General features: G+C 41.1%; 4 protein-coding genes across 4 annotated transcripts; all 4 read right to left on the bottom strand.

Annotated features, from left to right (window-relative positions):
• Nucleotides 1-71: 71 nt before the first annotated feature.
• rpl23a (ribosomal protein L23a) lies at nt 72-2,203 on the bottom strand. Its single transcript, XM_028420988.1, has 5 exons — nt 2,128-2,203; nt 1,031-1,211; nt 628-804; nt 337-406; nt 72-134 (listed from the first exon to the last, which is right to left on the bottom strand). Exons 1-5 carry the CDS (start codon nt 2,150-2,152, stop codon nt 120-122), a joined length of 468 nt encoding a protein of 155 aa, XP_028276789.1. The 5' UTR covers nt 2,153-2,203; the 3' UTR covers nt 72-119.
• Nucleotides 2,204-2,692: 489 nt separating this feature from the next.
• Nucleotides 2,693-7,594, bottom strand: ddx52 (DEAD (Asp-Glu-Ala-Asp) box polypeptide 52). The gene is made up of 15 exons (XM_028421367.1): nt 7,455-7,594; nt 6,992-7,253; nt 6,480-6,619; nt 6,160-6,345; nt 5,919-6,062; nt 5,726-5,837; nt 5,580-5,652; nt 5,295-5,498; nt 5,130-5,220; nt 4,919-5,041; nt 3,987-4,137; nt 3,715-3,790; nt 3,346-3,417; nt 2,944-3,246; nt 2,693-2,839 (listed from the first exon to the last, which is right to left on the bottom strand). The coding sequence occupies exons 1-15, from the start codon at nt 7,539-7,541 to the stop codon at nt 2,803-2,805; spliced, it is 2,061 nt and encodes a 686-aa protein (XP_028277168.1). The 5' UTR covers nt 7,542-7,594; the 3' UTR covers nt 2,693-2,802.
• A 685-nt stretch (nt 7,595-8,279) lies between these two features.
• Nucleotides 8,280-16,641, bottom strand: heatr6 (HEAT repeat containing 6). Its single transcript, XM_028422402.1, has 20 exons — nt 16,321-16,641; nt 14,156-14,263; nt 13,931-14,071; nt 13,739-13,854; nt 13,491-13,605; nt 13,310-13,411; nt 13,060-13,224; nt 12,718-12,965; nt 12,443-12,617; nt 12,150-12,356; nt 11,281-11,380; nt 10,803-11,197; nt 10,606-10,728; nt 10,428-10,514; nt 10,082-10,216; nt 9,885-10,007; nt 9,682-9,806; nt 9,449-9,545; nt 9,100-9,304; nt 8,280-9,018 (listed from the first exon to the last, which is right to left on the bottom strand). The coding sequence occupies exons 1-20, from the start codon at nt 16,612-16,614 to the stop codon at nt 8,450-8,452; spliced, it is 3,630 nt and encodes a 1,209-aa protein (XP_028278203.1). The 5' UTR covers nt 16,615-16,641; the 3' UTR covers nt 8,280-8,449.
• Nucleotides 16,642-17,113: 472 nt separating this feature from the next.
• On the bottom strand, nt 17,114-18,816 carry dynll2b (dynein, light chain, LC8-type 2b). The gene is made up of 3 exons (XM_028421024.1): nt 18,704-18,816; nt 18,090-18,234; nt 17,114-17,938 (listed from the first exon to the last, which is right to left on the bottom strand). The coding sequence occupies exons 2-3, from the start codon at nt 18,219-18,221 to the stop codon at nt 17,801-17,803; spliced, it is 270 nt and encodes an 89-aa protein (XP_028276825.1). The 5' UTR covers nt 18,222-18,234; nt 18,704-18,816; the 3' UTR covers nt 17,114-17,800.
• Between the last annotated feature and the right edge of the window lie 370 nt (nt 18,817-19,186).

Raw genomic sequence — 19,186 nt, 5'->3', positions numbered from 1 at the left:
TGGTTAAAGAAAAAGAACAGTTTAGTACATCAACGTGTGAAGACCTCACAAACACAACGACACAGAATAGATTTGTTTATACAAATATTTATTCTTCCACAAGTCTCTTCAGCCACATTTTAGATGATGCCAATCTGTAAAAAGACAAAGAAGAAATTACACCATGTTCATCTCAAACAGTGAACATGTCTGTAGCTGCATTATCTGGCATCAGTGGTTCCTTTGAATGCATCACAGACATTCAGATGAAATTAAGTTTACATCACATGCACAGGACTGAAAATACAACCATTACATGTTGATATGAACTGGCCTAAAAATTGAATGGAGGCTCACCTTGTTTGCAACATCCAATGCATCATAATCTGGTGCGAGACGAACGTACGCCTTCTTCTCACCGTCAGGCCTGAATGTAAGACGAGATTAATCAATGGTTCATTCAAAGTGCATTTTTAGGTCATCTGTGGTCTACATCTTGAACCAAAATGGCAAGATTCAATACTGTACAAGACAGAATTTATCAACAATGACCCCACAAGGGTCACAGAACAATAATAATCATTAACTGTATTATAAATACTGCATATAATATTGCTAATATAAGTCAGCCAGGGTTAAGATTTCTACCTGATGAGTGTGTTGACTTTGGCGACGTCAATGTCATACAGCTTCTTGACAGCGTGTTTGATCTGGTGTTTGTTTGCCTTGACGTCCACAATGAACACAAGTGTGTTGTTGTCCTCAATTTTTTTCATAGCAGACTCTGTTGTCAAGGGGAACTTGATGATGGCATAATGATCCAACCTGAAAAGAGAAATGCACATATTAAACTACTTTAGGCTACAAGTAATGACTTTGGTCCTTAAAGTCGTTACATAACAAGGTAACAGCAATAAATGATTTCCGTTGGGTGCATCAGTTGTATAAAATGTTCGACTCATTCTTTTTCATACTTTGATCGCATTAAACCATCATGTGCACCAGATCGTTGCCTCATGCATTTGTTATTGACGTGGTCAATAAAACTTACTTGTTCCTGCGAGGAGCACTCTTGCGAGGATACTTGGGCTGTCTGCGGAGACGTAGGGTTTTAGGGCGACGGAAGGTAGGAGAAGTCCTGATTTTCTTCTTCCTCTGGCTGTGAACGCCTTTGAGCACAGCCTTTTTGGCCTTCAGAGCCTTTGACTTGGCCTCAGTCTTGGCAGGGACAGCTAAAGTAGAAAAACAACATCTGTAAGAGGGCAGCCACAAAAAATATTTTGGAAAATAATGCTTAAGATACTGTGGAAGAAACTGGGAGTTTCAAGCCGACTAAAGAGTCTTCCCCTTTTCAAGATACAAAGCCTGAAGTATCTTAACATTGACAGACAACGGCATGGAAAATCCTCTAAAGCACTAGACTCAAAAGACCAACGCAATCTATGAGACCCAATCTCTAAACACCTGGGGTCGACTTACATTTCTCTTATAGTTATAACTTTATGGGGCTGCACAAAATAACGGCAGTCTCCTCTTTTCATACGTGAAGATTAAGCACTGTGGCCCTTATTGTGCTCTCAAGTACCATCACGATGCACATCAATAGCTCGGACATGCCATCAAAATCTTACAGAACAGCAGTCATATCACAAATAACACAACCAGAACTGTAGACATTATGCTTCGACAGTAAATAATTCAACAAACATTAACGTGCTAGGTGTTTCCACGCGTAGCTCAAATCATACTACAGCAACCAGTGCTAGCAAGACAACAGCTAATTAACACACCACTGTATAGTTACAGGGGTTCTTAGCAGAAATCTTCGTTAATCAACTAAATCGTGTCTATGAGAGCTAACATACACAGTAAAAAGTACAGAGATGTATCTAGAAGTAGACCACGTTTTCGTCTTCACTGTCAACGACCACACGCTAACATTAGCTTAGCTAGCATCACGTTACGGCATACATGCCGGATCGGCAGGCAACGTTTTTTAGACATTTAAACAAATAATAGCGTTACACTGTGATTGTTTTAAACACCGTCGATTTGAAATGTGATATTGGATTCATCTGATGACGACCACATAGACTACCTAAGAATAAACGCACTATTTATTCATTTAAAGTTATTAGATTGACGGACCTTCCTTCTTCACCTTCGGTGCCATGTTGAGAAAGGAAGGCTGAACGGGGTTTCCACAGTATAATGCATGGGCGAGACCTCGCGGCAGAACTATCGCGATACTTAAGAAAGCAGCTCACAAAATCAATGTTTCTTATCACATCGATAAAAAATAACTGTATAAGTTGCTGTCTTCTATTAGTTCGTATGGCATTGAGAACTTTTAATATATTTGTTGTTGATTGAGCAATGCCCTTTTCCCGCACAGAATAAATACTTTTTAGAAGCATTTTGTAAATGAATCACTACTATGAGCCAAAACCAATATTTCTGATTATAGCACATTAAATGGTAATAAAACAAGAATCCGGTAATTGGAGATTTAAGAAAACTTGCACTGCGATAATGTTTATTATTAGTACTAACCCTTGTCATCTTTATTATTTTAATTTTGAAATTTTTTGTGCAACCAGGCAGATGTTCATTTAAAACATGTCATATGTTAAATGTAAGATCAATATGTATATTTTATTTTAAAAAAATACATTCAGTCCTGCGATAAAATACAACAGACATGGAAACAAACTATATTTATAAAACTGTTTATTTAGACTTTAGATTATACAAAGCAGAAATGTGAAACACAGCTGTAAATCCAAAATGATCTTGATGTCAGTCTTCTTGTTCCATGCTGCCCTAGTCCTCCTTTGGCTCATTTTTCTTCCCCTTTTTCCTGGTGAATAAAAAAAAACAGTATTATCATACACTATACATCTTTCTAACATTGAAATTCAGATACTTGTTTTTATTTACCATCTGTGATTATTGGGTCCTTACTTTTTCAATTTGACTCCTGAAGTAACAGATCCTGTTTTCTGTGACACCTTCTTGTGTTTTTCTGTCTTCCCTTCAGCCTGTGGTTCATGTCTTTTCTTAGGTCCCTGTCCTTTTGTCCTCTTTTTGTCCCCTCTCTGTTGCTGTGCCGCTGTGAGAGATCCAGTTTCTCCTTTCTGTTCTCCATCTGAAGATTGTTTCACTCCTTTCTTCTGAACTTTGCCCTTTTTCTTCATTAAGAAGCGGGGAGTCGTACAAATTGTGGTTCTCTTGGGAGGTTTCTTCTCAAGGTTCCGCTTTACTTTACTGAACAAAAAAATATTATCATTGATTATCAAAACCAATCTGGCAACATGTAAAATATACTTTTTAAATGTGTCACATATTATGAAACTTTTTCTTTACCTGTGTATCTTCTTGAAGCCGATCATGTAGTCAGGTACCGGACAGCCAGCTTGTTTTATAACATTAGCGATGCTATTAAGAGCGATACACAAACAAAAAAAATGGACATTTAAGAACCAAAAAAAAACATGATCTCATTCGATTGTTGCTTAGAATAAGAACTTTATAAAGACATAAGTAAAGGCCCTGTCCATTGAAGCTCCCCATGTTGTTCTACCATGTTTCAACAATGGCCCAGATGGGACAAATCAAACACTCAGTGTAGACAGGGCACCTTAACATTACTGTTTGAGACCAGGATTGCTGAACAGCTGGACCAGGATTGAGTCACATGAACAACACATAACACTCCGTTTGTGTTATCCTTACCTGCGTAACAGTGGTTTGTCATTCTCTGTGAAGAAGGTGACGGCCTTCCCCTGATGTCCAGCTCTACCAGTACGACCTGTCGACAAAATAACGTGATTGGAATACATCAAAGTAACAAGCTCACAATCAGAACTTCAGTAATCAAAATGTAAACATTAGTGATATAGAATAGAATATACTAGAATAGAATATACTTTATTAATCCCTTTGGGAAGGTCCAGTACAATTATGCACCGCAGGAACTCATTATGAAAACAGTCACTGATTTATACCAATTCGGTGGATGTACTCCACAGCGCTTGTGGGAAAATCATAGTTCAGCACGAGGTTCACTCCTTTGAAGTCGATTCCTCTGGCGAGCAGAGACGTGCAAATCAACACCCAGATTTTACCAGAGCGAAAACTGTTGACCACGTTGTCTCTCTAAAACAGAGGAGAATGATGAATAATGTGCTGACAAAAAAAAGATCAATACATGAGTGGACCCATACTCCACGAGAACAGAGAACTCCCTTCCCCCTGCAGACGTTACGCCCACAAAATGACGTCATTTTTCTCTCGGACCGCCCGTTGTGCAGCTTTTTGGACACATGGCCTGGGCATGGCCTTTTTCTCTCAAGGCTGTGTGTCAACCATGCTGTGATTGGTCAGAATTTATTGTGGGCGTGATGAATGTGAAGAAGCGCAAGAGCTTCTTCAGGTGCAGAACACACAGACAGAAGGAGGAAGTACAACTACGATGGACAGTTTAGATGAGCATCTGGCAAACAGCTCCTGGAAGGAGAAACACGGCGCACAGAGGAGAGCGTCTGTCCAAAAGGTGGTGATAAAAATTAATCCCAGTATTGATCACTGCGTTACAGCACAAAATAAACACTGGGAGACGGGATGTATTATTGCATAGTCATACGTCAGCTACACTGATCTTCTATCTATTGTCATGCTGTACGCCCTGTTCCCTGAGCATTATCAGCTTGTTAGGCCAGGTAACCACGACGATTTGCAATACAATTGCATTGTCAACCGTTTGTGTGTGACGTGTGCTGTGTGGGAGGGCCGTATGAGCACACATGTCTCGCGGAGTATGGTACCTCCGTGCTGAAATGAACTTTTTTTTTTTTTTACCCTTAGCACCCGTGGAGCGAGGAGCGAATTCTCTGTTCTCATGGAGTATGGAACAGCCTTTAGGTGTGTGTGTATGTACCTGCTGCTGTGTGCGGTCTGCATGTATAACGTCCACATTGATGCCTTCATATACCAGCTCATGGAAAAGCTCCCGTGCTCTGTCAATAGACTGAACGAACACGAGCATGGGAGGAAGGAAGCCCTGAGAAACAGCAGAGAAAACACCATTATGTTTGATGTTAGACCAAACAGAAGTTTGCTAAACTCCACATATAAATTATTCCACTCACCTTTTTAATGATATCTCTCATGGCCACAAGTTTGCCATCCTCTGTTCCAACAAACAGCAGCTGTTGTTCAACTGTCTCCACTGCTGCATTTCTGTGTATATGAAAAAATATTTTTTTTTAAGTGAGAAGAAAACACAGTACACAAATTCAATCCACTGACGTTACCTGTGTCCTATGTTGACTGTCACAAGGTTGTCGAGATTCAGACGGCACCACTGTTCTACCCCTGGAGTGCAGGTGGCACTGAAGAAAGCCCTGCGCACCTTTGCACTAGAACAGGCTAGAAAAATGGCGGCTAGCTGCTCCCTGAAGCCCGTCTTGCCGTCTTCAAACAACTTATCAGACTCATCAACAACCAGCCACTCCACACTGAACAGCAACAAAAGACACCAGTCAATATGTTTTTTTAAAGATACTGTGGGAAAACAAGGGGAACAGACTTAATGTTACCTGCTGAGGTCAATAGCAGGAGGATCCTGTTTGAGAAGAAAGACGAGTCTGTTTGGAGTACTGACGAGTATATCTGGACACAAGATTGAAGCAGTGAGGAAATCAGATCTCATCAATTTACTTCTGTAAAAAACGCTGTTTCTTACCATATTTTTTGCTTGACTGTGGTCCATATTTCTTGGCTGCCATGGAAGCTTTGTCAATCATGTGAACTCTGAACCCAACTCCCTCTGATAGGCGGAGCAGCTCTCTGTAGGTCTGAACACAAAACAACACGAGTGATTTTGTTGGTGGATTAACTGCATATAAACACACTTAACTGGCATCATTAAAACAGACCTGGGTGGCCAGTTCTCTGGTCGGGGAGATGATCACCGCTCTGAAGCCCAGGTTGGCTGGCTGCTGCAGGTGGGCGAGCAGCGGGAGGCCAAAAGCCAGCGTCTTTCCGGATCCTGTGGGAGCACAAGCCAGAAGCTCCCGACCCTGACAAGAAGCCGGGCCATCACAGATATTCAGAAAATCGTCATATGTATACACAGTTCAACTATCAGCCAATGCGGGAATGCTTCTGTGCCCTCACATGCATCATGAGCGGGATTGCCTGCATCTGTATCGGTGTTGGGGAGTTTAGCCCTGCGTCTCTGAGGTTCTGCAGGACACGCGGGTTGAGGCGATACTCAGACTGCAGCTCCTCAAATGTGCATAATGGGTCGGGGATGTCAGAGCCATGCACGTTGATGCGATGTTGAGAGAGAATACGATTCACCTGAAATAAAAAAAGACAACAAAATTATAACGAATGGAGAGATTAAAAGAATGTTAAAACATTTGTCAGTTAATCTAATTTTTACGTTTATCAAAATCAGTGACAGTGAATACAGTGAATGTCTGTGTGAGGACCTTTTCCCGATGAAGATGCTTTAGCTTCTTTAGTGAGGATTTCTCTTTTCCATCACCCTGAGAGTCCTTGATCTTATTGGCCAATGAGGATGTCCAGGTGATGCCGTTTCCCTCTGCTTCCTTCAGTGGTCCCATACCCGCTTCAGTCAGACAAACAATACAGTCATTACATGCAATGTTGATGAAAGATGCTACACTTTTACATTAGCCAGTTATGATTTTAATGAATTTATTTTTTAGTAGCCAGAAACATCTTTTTGACATAATTTAGAAATCTTCAAATGTCAGAAGCTAAATCAAAAACTTTTGGTTGATTTTGCTTCTTAAACACCTTTAAATATTTGTTGTTACCTGATTTTGAGCAGTATTAAACAGATATATCTGCTTTAATATGAACTTATTTTAGAATGACGTCTGGACATCAACTGCCTTCTTTGTGTTTTAATGCATGCATATAAACCAAAATTATTAGGAAGGTAGGGAGACAGCAGATAATTAATTAATAAACATACCTTCTACCTCCACCTGATTGGTTTTCGCCTTTTTCTTCTTTTTGGTCTTCAGGTCTTTGTCCGCTTCTTTGTGCTTCCTTTTACCCCCCTCTCCACAATCTTCACTTTCATCCACATACTCTTCTCCTCCATCCTCTTCTTCCTCTTCATCCTCTGCTTCTCTGGGAGTCCAACTCTGGGATCTATTGGCAGACCCTGTGCCAAAGTAATCGATGGAAGAAAGACGATCCGAGGACGCTTCTCCTGTTTGAGGTCTGGCCACCTACAAAATAATTAATAAATGTATTTTTCTACAGACTTGCCATCATTAGATAACCAGCCTCCATCCAACGTTGATGAACAAACTTCACACGTTCAGGCTAGCACATCTCAGAGCTAGCTAAAATTCAGTGAGGTGACTCTGCTGTCGGCATTATTCTATGTTTTTGCGCTGCGTTTTATCAGCTACACATAATAAGTTTACCTTAAACCGGGCTGCGTCTTGTCCAAACCTCTTCAGGTCAAATTTAGCTCCTGTTCCGAGCTTCCGAAACAACTCGAAAGCGTCCATTTCTGCGTAGCAGCGTGGTCTGACCGGGTCCAGGCTACACTAATCAACATCCGGATCATTCACCTCTGAGGCCCCCTCTGGCGCCCCCTGCCGGTTGAAGGCCTTTGCAGCAACTTTAGTTGATCGTATGTCTGCGCCTAAAACCCGCTGACATTTGATGTAGTGATAACAGGTTTTAAAGCACATTTACTCAAGTACTGTAATCCTAAATGATTCCACACTAAAAACAGTTAATGGCCACCAAAGTGAATGTCTGAAATGTTTAATATTATTGCAAAAAAAAAAAATTGCACAAAACATTTAAACTGAAGATCACAATATTTCTGACTACAAAACTAAGAAAAAGAAGAATAAAATGACTTAAATTTCATACTTTAAGTTAAAACAAATAAAACAAAAAAAAAACATTTTTACTCCATGGCTGCTTTAGCTGTGAAAACTGTGAATACTATCAAATAATTATTGGTCTCTTGATTGGTCTTTGACATTGTCGGAGAGTAAAGTCTTACCCAGCAATGAAATACAGCAAATTCTTTTAACTACAGCGGTGTGTGTGACAGAATGTTTGCGTGTATATTAAGGCACTTAATTTTTTCTTAAATGATTAATGATAAATCTTAGCATGTTGCAGAACTCCTCATTCTTTATGAACCTGATTGTATATTGGGAATGTGTCCCTGTATCTCACACAGTGTCTAAAATGTAATCATACAACTGAGCCGTTTAGTCATTCCTGTGTGAAACATAATTAAGTTTGGTTGGGATCAATATAACGAAATATAGAAGAAGCTATGTAAATTATGATGTAACACCAGAAAAGATCAGATCGTCAGATAATCAAGCCAAAGCTACTGACAAATATTCAATACAAGATCTTCCAGCTTCTTGAGTTTGTGTTTCTCAGATCTTCAAGCTGCTTTGCAGGTGTTTAACAAATCTTCTATGAAATAGACCACCACCTCCTTACCCTTCTCCTCCTCCCCCTCAGCCTTCAGCCCATTCAGTCTGATCAGACTCTTTTGCAGACTTCCAATTCTGTCCTTCTGGAAACCCTCCTCCTCCTCTTTTTCTCCCTCTGCCTCCTCTATATCTCCTCCACCTCCTCCTTCCTCCGCTCTGAGATACTTGATCAAATGCTCCCTGATGGCCTTCCCCTCCTCGCTGGCTAGTGATGCTCCAAGGGGGGGCATATCCTTTGACTCACTGACACTGACCAGGTGTAGGAGAGCCTGTGAGAGTGTGTGCCGCAGGCTGGCACTGTAGCGATACTCTAAGAAGTCATTTGTGTCTTCACTGTTCTCAAGTGCTGTGACCAGAGAGCGCCACACACAGCTAAACTGCTCGACGTCCCCGTAACAGGCCCGTTGGGCAGGAGCTGCCAAGGCAGCAGCAGATTTGATCCGCACTTTAAAGTTCTTGCAGGAAGTAACAACATTACAGAGAGCAGAGAATGCGTTGTGAGACCACAGGGCTGAGTCTAACAGGAAGAGAGGCATAAAAGATCAATCAGTGCAGTGAACATTTTATATATTATTTAAAACATCTCATTGAGACTTACCAAGTGGCAAGGCAGGGTTTCGGAAAGCATTTCCCAAAGCGTAACATGCGTTCCATCTGACCTTCATTACAGCCTCTGATTGGACGGTTTTAACAAGAGCATGCACTGCATCTTCCAGTGGGCCCTGAAACACGGCCCGGCTCATCTGAGTCTGACACAGGAAATGAAGCAGATTTCCGATTGCTCTCACTGCATTACACTTCACCTGTGAGGTCAGAGAGACGAGAGCCAATCAAAAATAAAGAAATGATTAATTAAAATACATGATCCCAACATAAATGAAGGGACAATTTGCATTCATACATGTTACAAAACAATGCACGTTTCTTTCTTGTGTGGAAGGTCTCACTCTGTCTTTGTCGGCCGCTCCTCGGGTGGCTGCCTGCAAAATCTTGAGCAGCAGCATGTCTGATAACTCTTCCTGGAAATCCACACCCACTCTTTCCCTGATTAGAGACAAAAGAGTACACATTTCTCAAGTCTTCTCAAGAATGTTTCTTGCTACATTGAAGTTTTACTAAATCCGTCTTCTTGACAGGTAAAAATAAAATCAATAAAACCCTCTGCACTGCACGTACTTACATATTAATGACAAGTGTATCTGTGAGGTTTCCAAGGGACCAAGCAGCCTTGGTACGAACATTTGTGCATCGATCATCAAGGGCAGCAAGAATTGTGTTTGCAGTATCTGCCACAAACATTACATCCTGAAAAGACAACAGTTTACCAGATGTTAATCTCTTGATGAAACATTTTAATTCTGTGCTCAGAACTGCTGTCTCTACCTCTCTCAAACAGGGGAACAGTATGTAGACTCCCAAAGCCCTGACAGCTGCAGCCTTCACAACATATTTTTCAACGTAGATCAGCCCCAGCAGCACGGTGATGCACATCAGCTGGGTCTTGTCCTTAAAAGTAGTTTTACACATCACACATACAGCTCCATGATATGTAAACAGAAAGGGCCAGGATCTAAACTCACAGGAAGCTGTGCGAAGGCCTGCGGCAGGATGGTGGAGAGCGTGACGCAGGCACTGGCCTGCAGCAAAGCATGTTGTTCGTTCTGTAGTGCTTCGTTCAGCGGGCCACTCAACACTTCAGACCAAAACTCTACTACCTACAATGAGTGTGACAAGAAAATCCATTGATGCTCTCTTTATACACACTGCATTAAAAAGTGTGATGCTTTCAAAGGCCATGTGATGAGAGTTCAAAGTCTGTGCATTCTGTTTTTATTGTTTTACAAAAGAATTATTTTGGCATGTTTTGGGTGTCAGGCAAAAAAAACAGAAGTTTAAAAGTATATTAACAGTATAGTCTACACTTACTTGGCTTATAGGGATTCTTGAGCTCTCGGGCACATTGTTCTCTGATCGGTACTGCTGGATTATTCCTGTACCAAACTCTTCCAATAACTAAACAAATTAGAGTTACACCGATTTTAGTGTCAGTTTAAATTTCTGCAACCACCCAGCATATTTAAACAGTTTCATTAAACAAACTTACCTTTGCTCCATGCAGTTGAACAGAAGGGTCCTTCTCCCCAAGGCAGCGAGCGGTCACCATCCCAATTTCAGGCAGACATGTTTGGACTAAAGAGAAGTAGCCACGCACCAGGTGAGTAAGGACCTGAAACACACACAATAAAAATACTTTTAGACTTGTGGAATGTCATTTTGTGTCTAACTTATGTCTTATGTCACCTGTAGAGCTTCTAGTCGAACAGGCGGGGGCTCCAACGTAGCTCCTCCCACTCCCTCACTGTCTGACTGGTCCTCTCTGGGCTGAGTCACTAGTGACACACACAGCTGCAGCAGCCATGGTGGGCTGCTGTCCCCCTCCCCTGGTGTGTGAGGAACGTGAGGGGAGTGTGAGCACGAGCTCCGCTGGGAGTGTGCGAGTGGTGTACGAGAGGGTGAGGACACCTTGTCTCTCTGTCTCCAGCTGAGAGCAGAGTCTTGCGGCGTGAACAAACCGGTGTTGCTACTGCTGCCACCGCCATCTGGCTGCTGAAGGAGAAGCTGCACCTCAGGGAGAGGAGCCTGAGTCGTCACTAGAGCCCCATAAAATGTGAGGACTGAGACGTGGACATTCACATCTAAAAACAGAGAGCAGTTGTGTTAACAGATACATATGCAACTGACTTGTTCTCATTATTTGACAGAAGGACAATATACAGACCTCTGTATCGCACATATGGACGCATCTGCTTCCAGAGCATGCTGAGCAGACCAGGTCTCAAACGATGATAGGGAGCATTGGCCACTAGGAAGGCCAGGCACTAACAGAGAAAAAGAATGAGAGTCAGTCAGATCAGTAGTTAACAGACAGGGCTCTAGACTAACTTTTTGCACTGGTGCGCCCAACTTTTTTTCTTAGGTGCACCAGCACAAATTAGGTGCACCGCATCACACTTAATTCATATTTTTTTGTATGCATCAGTACATTTTGTACATATGAACAGGCTTAATAATCACATATCATCTTAAAATGAATCTGGACCTTGTATAATGAACACAGGTAAATAAAAAGTATTTTAAATACTGATCAAGTACTGATTCATATTATGGACAAACTAGCTAACAAGTCTGCCTGTCAGAAATCCATAATGAAGATTCAAAGTTCATACAGCACTCTTCAGTTCCCCGTTTGCTTTCCCTCTGTATTTTCTGGCTGTCACTCCTCACTTATCTATCTGCCAATGGGAATTAAAATTAAAAAATGATCATATACACCATTATTTATTTAACAGTTGTGATTAAGATATATATTTAGTTTTCCACATTTCTAATGTAGCTACAGTATCTCTTCTCTCATCTTCCTCACCTCTCTTCCTCTCTGTCTCTCTGTCTCCTCTCTTTCTAAAGCTGAGCTCCAGCTGACAGACTTTAACTCTAACAGCTCGTCGTACCGGTGCGACCTTTGATATTTGTTGCACAAAATGGTCTCACTCTAGAGCCCTGACAGACAAAGAAAACTGATAAAAAAAACAACTACTACTACAAAAAAGTACTTTAATTGGCCACATGCTGGAGGACATGCTGACATACCTTGATGACCTGTGTGAGTGTTTGCGATGAGGTCTCCGTCATCAAAGCTAAACTAAGAGTGCGGTGTAGCTCTCTGATAGTAGTAGCCAGCATGAAGGAGAAGGGGGTGTAAGACGTCCGAGGAGACGCTGTATCTTCTGCCACAGCCAGAAACTGACGGGAGCCATCCAGCATCGCACACAACACCTGGAGCGCACACAACCTCAACTGGAGAGACAAGACAAACACACACATGTAACACATGTTATGGAATGTTAAGGAGATGTACAATATGACTGGGGGTATTGTTGCACCTTTGGTGAAGGATCCTTCAGTATAATTGTAAAGAGAGTAAGAGGTCGAGGTCCCCCTATGGGAGAGTCAGGGATGAAGGAGGACCAGTAACCATACAGAGTCCTCTTCTCTACTGCTTTGACTGCTGCCAGCAGACACTGCAGGGCTCCCTGACGCACACGACCATGGTTAAATCTGAAAAAGAAAGAGAAAGAAATTTGACAGGAAAATGAAATTGTTGATGTGGAAAAAAACTACCGTACTAGTGGTGACTTAAAAAGGGGGCCAACAGTACCTTAATTTGCACTGAGCATTGCCTTCCACATCCGAAAACTCTGAGTCAGAACAGTTTCTCTTCCAGGATGGGTAGAGAAAGGAGGCAGAGGATTTAGGAATGGTCTCCCCCTCACCTCTGCCTCCCTCTGTCTTCCCTCCTTTCTGAAATGCAGGCTCTGCCTCTCTGTGTTCTTCCCCTCTATCTTCCTCTTTGCTCTCTTCAGTTTTTGTGTTTTTCCCCTTTCCTTTGGATTTCCTCTTTTTCTTCTAAAGAGAGAAAAAGTAAGTAAACCTGTTTTATTTGACTGGTGCATCCTTAAGTCCTAAAATGGAAGAAAATGTAAACAGAGGCTTGTTGTACCACTGAGGACTTTCCTGGCGGAGCAGCATCCTTTGGTGGTTCTGAAGATGTTGGGGGTTCAGCAGGCTTTGGTGCAGAGGGACCCTCATACTGTGGAAGAGGTGCTGGGTAAAGCACAGCTGGCCACTCAACACTCACACCTGGAGTTCCGTGGAACATGAGGCGCTGCAGAAAAAAAAGATAATGTCTCAAAATGAATACTTGGGAGTGTTAAAATGTTTTGTGTTATTAAGAAAAATTAGAAAACTACCTTAAGTGCAGCCAGCATGGACCCAAGCTCCTCCCCTCCTCCAAGTTTCCACTTCCCACCTGAGAGACAGCACTGAAGTCCTTTTAGTGCTGTTTGGAGCAGCTGCAGAATGAGGATACATGAGCCAGAGCAGTTAAATATGATTTTAAAGTTCAAACTTTTGTAAAAACAGTGTCAGTACCATGCAGTAGAAGACCTCATCCGTGTCTGGAGGTTGGGAGGACTGTAGAGTTTTCAGGAACACTCGGAAACACACATTTCTGTACTGATCATCCAAAGGTGGTTGACCTGGAAACCTGAAAACAATCAAATGACCCGACCAAAAAACAACCAAGAACATGAGATCAAAGAAGAAGCAATACACAGCTACAGAAGGACAGTAAATATCCTTAGTGACAATTTTAAGACGTGAAAAAGTGCAGCATTTACCTGAGACAGATGTTTGCCATACAGGTGAGAGCAACACGGCGCAACTCCACATTTGACTGAGACGTACAGCTATATTTCAAAAGGACCCCATCTTCATCCATTAAATCACTGAGGTGCTATATATGAAAATCTTATTGTTAATATTCAGCAATTACAAGACAGTTTCTTACAGTGTGTTGTATAAATATTTACCTTGTGACACTGAGGTCCATTCCCATACACTACTGTGGAGAGTGCCAGGAGGACATCCGAGTGTGTCCACGTGCTGCATACCCTCAGTGCTCTGACAGTATAGGTTGCTAACACATCCAGTGTTTGTTCGTCCATTATTACCTTAAAAACAGCAAAAACAAATGTGAGGTTTGTTATCTTGCCAAACTGGATAATTAGAATTTTAGGTGATTAATTACATGTTACCTTTAATTGGTTGAGTAAACGGTGTACCAGCTGACAGAACTTGATGACTAAATGTTCTTGACTCAGTGGTACAAGGCAGCTGGCACGTTCGAGGAGAATACACACATCCTGTAATTGAAAATAACAAGCTCAACCATAAATGTCTCTGAGGGTAGTTAACCCCTGGGTGTTAACGTGGAGATACAAACAGAAAAGCTAGAAAAATTAAAAAAAACGTTTGCTTCAAATACTATATTACTACAACAATTACTATTGTTTGTCAGCTATCATTATGACTGGACAGTGAGTGTAGGAAAAAAGCTGGTAGGTAGTGATGCTGGGTCAGAAGGAGGTGGGTTGTTGTGATGTTGCGGGTCAATGACATGACGTATATTTTTGAGTCCGAGTCCACTATTTTCTTTCAAAATAATGTAATCTTTTCATAACATCGGTCACTTTTATCTATAAAATCTATTTATTTTCATACATTTTTCAGTACATTCAAATAATTATATTCTTTTCTGTTTTAAAATGCTCTTTTAATAATAATACATTCAAAATAAAATGCTCTGGCATACTTTTGTGTTTATAGTCTTTTGTATAATCTATTTTTTTCTCATATCAATAGTTTTAAAGCTGTTGAGATAACTGAAAAACATTTGTCCAGCAATTTACATTTACTTAATGTCAGGTTGGTGCAACCATAAACAATGGGCTTTTATTTTAAAGTGAAGAGACAATAGCCCTAAACAGGATGTTGTATCAGCCAGAGGACCCCAAGGGACCCTTGGGATTAAGCTAAAAGGTTTGTAGGTCTCTCTTAAATATTGATAAAAATAACAACTTTTCAATTCATATATAGACTGGTACACTTTCTATGTCAGGTGGTACAACCATGGGAAAACTAGAAAAAAGCTCTAAATATATCCGTGACATGTCTAAAATGTTTACTAGTTTATTACACATATTTACATAATAATATGTACATTTTAGATGCCACTTTGTAGGGCAAGTTCTTCAAGTAGTTGGTGAAGAGATTCAGGTGAGCTGGGAGGAAAAAAATGTTTCCACTTGGCCCCACCGTGCTGACGTCATTTTTTTCTACTCAGCTGAAGTTCTCAAAGTAATATCAGAACCAGAGCCTCTCAATTCATGGCACACATGGCTAATGCATTCAGACTGGGAATTCTTTATTACACAGACCTGAGAAGGTCTGTACGGAGCCCATCTGATGACATGGTAAAAAAATAAATTATTTGTGGCCACAATTTTTTTTTACCATGTCATCAGAGGGGCTCCATAGGTCTGTACAAATATTATTGAAAATGTTTCAATTTTGTTAAAACTTCACTTTAGAAAGAAAGAGGGTGAATAACAATAGTTTGATAGCAATCAAACTATTGTTATTCACCCTCTTTCTTTCTTTCTTATTCTTCCGTACGTTTTTTGGTGCAGCGTATCTTCAGCATACATTGACCGATTTCAGCCATTCAACTATCAAAATGTTCATCTCACAAAGGACATTCCGGGTCAACTTAAAGTTTTTCTTTAAAAATTTTTAAATATTAAGCAATTTCTGTGTCATTTTTAACATGGGAGTCTATGAGAGAGCCCATCAATGAGGGTCATCTGCCAAATGTATCTCCTCCTACACATTTCAAGCTACAGACTCCATTTTACTCTTGAAATGCTCATTAGATGCTGCTCTATTAAACTTGTATTCAGAATTTTCTAATTCTGAATCGTTTCCGCACACCAGGCTCTCAAAGTTGGAGTGCTCTGCTGTTACCATGGTGACAGGCTGACACACACAGGCATACAAAGCTCTGAATTGCTCTGATTCTCCAGCAATTCAGAGCAATCCTTCACATCAGCGTTCAAAGCAATGCTTCAGCTGCAGCAATCAAACTTGCATTTTCTTCAGGGAATGCCCTTTTCTAGTTATCATTTACTATAGGGTTGTATCAAATGTAATGTTGCATTAAGTGGCGTTTTATGTATGCACCAATCACTAGGGCAAATCCATAGTAATGTGAATCCTCTTTTCACTTACATGGCAATAAACACGATTCTGATTCTGAGTCTACTGTGTGATTACACACAGGTCATTGTTACAAACTTAATGCGGAGTAAATGACTCCGTTTTCAGAATTATAAATACATTTGACCACAATAGTGTCTGTTACCTCTGGTCGAATGTTGATGTTCGGGTCGATGTTTTTGTTGTAGTTTTCGGACAGGAGCTGGTCAAACAGCAGGTTGAGGTCCTCTTTAAGTTGGCCTGAGTCTCCCCGAAGGGTTCGGAGTTTTGCGGCGCAGCGTGAAAACAGCTTGTCGGCGTCCGATGGAGGGCTGGTTTGCCAACCGTCCGCCGCCATGGGCGTGAACGGGGCAGCCTCGGCGGAAAGAGCCACGGCGCGGAAAGCAGGGACATCACGGCAGCCAAGAGCGGGTGCTAACAACCCGGTTGGAGCCGCCATATTTTTTTTTGTAGCCGGAAGCGTTTCACTTCTTCGTTGGTTATCCAACGACTGACTCTTCCGGTCAGGCTGGACATCAAGAGCTCATTACTGCCCCCTAAAGTGGAAACAAGAACAAAAAAAAACGACCGCCCTAGTATATATGAAAATATTTTAATATCTATTTTTTTCCCGCAAATTTGTGTTTTGTTGTAACTTTGCAGTTGGTAGGCATTTTAGTGTCAAAACCCAGCTTAAAACAGTCAATCTAAACAGTAAGTTCTTTTGTTTTAAATAAACAACACATGATTTTTTTTAAAAGTAGAAGGGACACACATTGAACATGTTAATTTTCTGTCCCTTTCATTAACCCTTAATGGATCAAGTCATAGGTGTACATTAGTTATTTTATTGTATATATTGTAGTTATTTTACAATCAGGATTATTTTACAATCAGGATTGCCTTCACTTGCTTTACAGAAACATTGAGCGTAGGGCAGATGGGATTATTTTCTCTCCTTAATTTTCTTTTAGCTAATTTAACCCATAACCCATATACAGCTTTATGCTGCAGAGGCCATTTTGATTCTGGTGTAAGCAAAAATAGCAGATCAAAGCACACTCATGACACATTCTGAATCAGTTTACTGTCTCAAAGTTTGTGCTCTACATGTTGAAAACATCAGACATCACACCGAATTACATTCTAGAGATACACAGCAGCAACATTGTAAATATTCACAACTCAAGTGTAAACAGGAATGTTCAAACACGTACAAAACCCTCTCAGCAGGTAATATTCTTTTATTAAGCAACAGCCTTGGCATTTTTAAAGTCTTATCGGTTGAAACTCAAAATTAAAGTCATTTCAACAAAAACTCTGTTGCTTATTTTAATTCAATGAAAATATACAACGCATGAAATAATGCAGGTCTGTGCATCAGAGCACAGTGTTATTAACACCCAGGAATTATGAGTGAAAACGGAGTTCCATCAGGTGTGCAAAGACTGACAGGAGTGCTGTCATCAGGAGGCATTTTCTATGAATGACACATCACTAGTCCAGGCCTAACAAAAAAAAAGCATCATCCACTGATTATGGTAGTGGTAGGGGTGGTAAAACAGAACTAGGAGGTAGGCATGTCTGCAGAAAGGTGGTAGCATTTGTACAGTGTGGCACAGAAGTATAAGAGAAGTTGGCACGATTTAGCCCGACTTGAACAGCAGAATAGCGACTTGACCCAAGTAGAAATAGATGAAGTGCTTTGTCTCGTGTGTCACGTAACTGCCAAAGTTCCTCCCAACAATGCAGTGCCATGTGGGGTTATACTTCTTATCAAACTCCTGTAAGGGAGGCAACAAACATTAGTTTATCCTATAGGCTACAGTTAAGTGATGTTTTGTGCATCACAGCTTTACAAAAATGCATACAACTGCACAATACGCTGCAAAGCTGATAAGCAAAACTACAAGTATTGGAGATTTAACAACCTACCTTTTTGACATAGGCAGCAATATCCTTCTCAATGTTGTACTTTTCCATGGCCTGCATGGCACAGTCCACTGCGTCCTGCTGCATTTCATCAGACATGTCTGCATTCTTTATCACTGCCTTTTTCTCAGACATGGTGGCTTTCAGACTGCAGGGAAAAAGATAAATCACTTAAACACAGTTATACACAAACTATTGGCACTTCAAATGCCCTATGTAATTCACATAGCCACTGTTTAAGTGGAAAATAAATTGATCAGTATTATTATTTATAACTGAGATTACAAGTTGAAGCAGACAGACGTGCGTGCTGGATTTTACAGCTATATTTAGATATTATGGGGAAAAACACATTAAGTGTGCTAGTGTAATATAAAGCGACAGGACAGCCACATTATAGATGCAATCATTTTCAATGCACTTATTAAATATCCTTCTATAATCCATCATTAGTCTCAAGTTATTGGTGAAACAGTGTAACGAGTGTGTATGCGGCTCTTTGGGAGGTGACACTGTCACGTGCATGACGGCAGCATCTCACCTGCTCTCAGTGCACAGGTCTCTGTTAACATCACCCACAACCAACACATGCGGATAAACGTCTGAATAACTCTTACCGTGTTCCAGTAAAGTTTTAGTGTTCAGCGGCGTGTGCGGTGAGGTCAGCTGCAGCTTTCTCTTCACTTATGAAAGGAAGCGTGGCGTGCCTGCTCCGCCTCCTCCCGCGTCTCCTCCGCTTTGTGATTGGTCTGACTGACGCTCGCACCCTGCCCACCGGGTTTTTTACTTGCGGACAGTGCCCGCATCTTATTTCCACCCAGAATGCACCGTTTTCACCCACTCCACCCCTCCCTACCTCGGAGGGCGTGATCGATCGTTTGATCGATAGTATTGATTACCGACGAGTTTGCAGCACATTCCGACATAAGTTATAGGACATAATGAAAGGAACAGCGAGCTTTCCAATAACCCATTTGAAAAAAAGAAAAACTAGCATAAAGTATTCTGTCACTGAATTTATTTTGAGATAATTTAATCCTGAAAACAGGCAGTCAGATTAAACTAAATTTCAATGCATCGTAATAACATATGGGGCCTCC

This window comes from Parambassis ranga, chromosome 14 (genome assembly GCF_900634625.1).
Source record: "Parambassis ranga chromosome 14, fParRan2.1, whole genome shotgun sequence".
In the NCBI taxonomy this organism is placed as follows: Eukaryota; Metazoa; Chordata; class Actinopteri; family Ambassidae; genus Parambassis; species Parambassis ranga.
Note: the sequence above shows the minus strand (reverse complement) of the source record. Positions and strands in the feature narration are given on the sequence as shown.

Excerpts from the sequence above, each read along its gene's own strand:
- rpl23a (XM_028420988.1), bottom strand. The coding sequence starts at position 2,152 with ATGGCACCGAAGGTGAAGAAGGAAG. Across the intron at positions 1,212-2,127 it reads ACCGAAGGTGAAGAAGGAAG|CTGTCCCTGCCAAGACTGAG; the intron begins GTCCGTCAATCT and ends TTTCTACTTTAG. Across the intron at positions 805-1,030 it reads AGTGCTCCTCGCAGGAACAA|GTTGGATCATTATGCCATCA; the intron begins GTAAGTTTTATT and ends TTCTCTTTTCAG.
- ddx52 (XM_028421367.1), bottom strand. The coding sequence starts at position 7,541 with ATGGACGCTTTCGAGTTGTTTCGGAAGCTCGGAACAGGAGCTAAATTT. Across the intron at positions 6,620-6,991 it reads CAATCAGGTGGAGGTAGAAG|CGGGTATGGGACCACTGAAG; the intron begins GTATGTTTATTA and ends GTCTGACTGAAG. Across the intron at positions 5,838-5,918 it reads CCAGAGAACTGGCCACCCAG|ACCTACAGAGAGCTGCTCCG; the intron begins GTCTGTTTTAAT and ends TTTTGTGTTCAG.
- heatr6 (XM_028422402.1), bottom strand. The coding sequence starts at position 16,614 with ATGGCGGCTCCAACCGGGTTGTTAGCACCCGCTCTTGGCTGCCGTGAT. Across the intron at positions 12,966-13,059 it reads CGCCAGGAAAGTCCTCAGTG|AAGAAAAAGAGGAAATCCAA; the intron begins GTACAACAAGCC and ends TTCTCTCTTTAG. Across the intron at positions 11,198-11,280 it reads TCCATATGTGCGATACAGAG|ATGTGAATGTCCACGTCTCA; the intron begins GTCTGTATATTG and ends CTCTGTTTTTAG.
- dynll2b (XM_028421024.1), bottom strand. The coding sequence starts at position 18,221 with ATGTCTGAGAAAAAGGCAGTGATAAAGAATGCAGACATGTCTGATGAA. Across the intron at positions 17,939-18,089 it reads TTGCTGCCTATGTCAAAAAG|GAGTTTGATAAGAAGTATAA; the intron begins GTAGGTTGTTAA and ends CCTCCCTTACAG.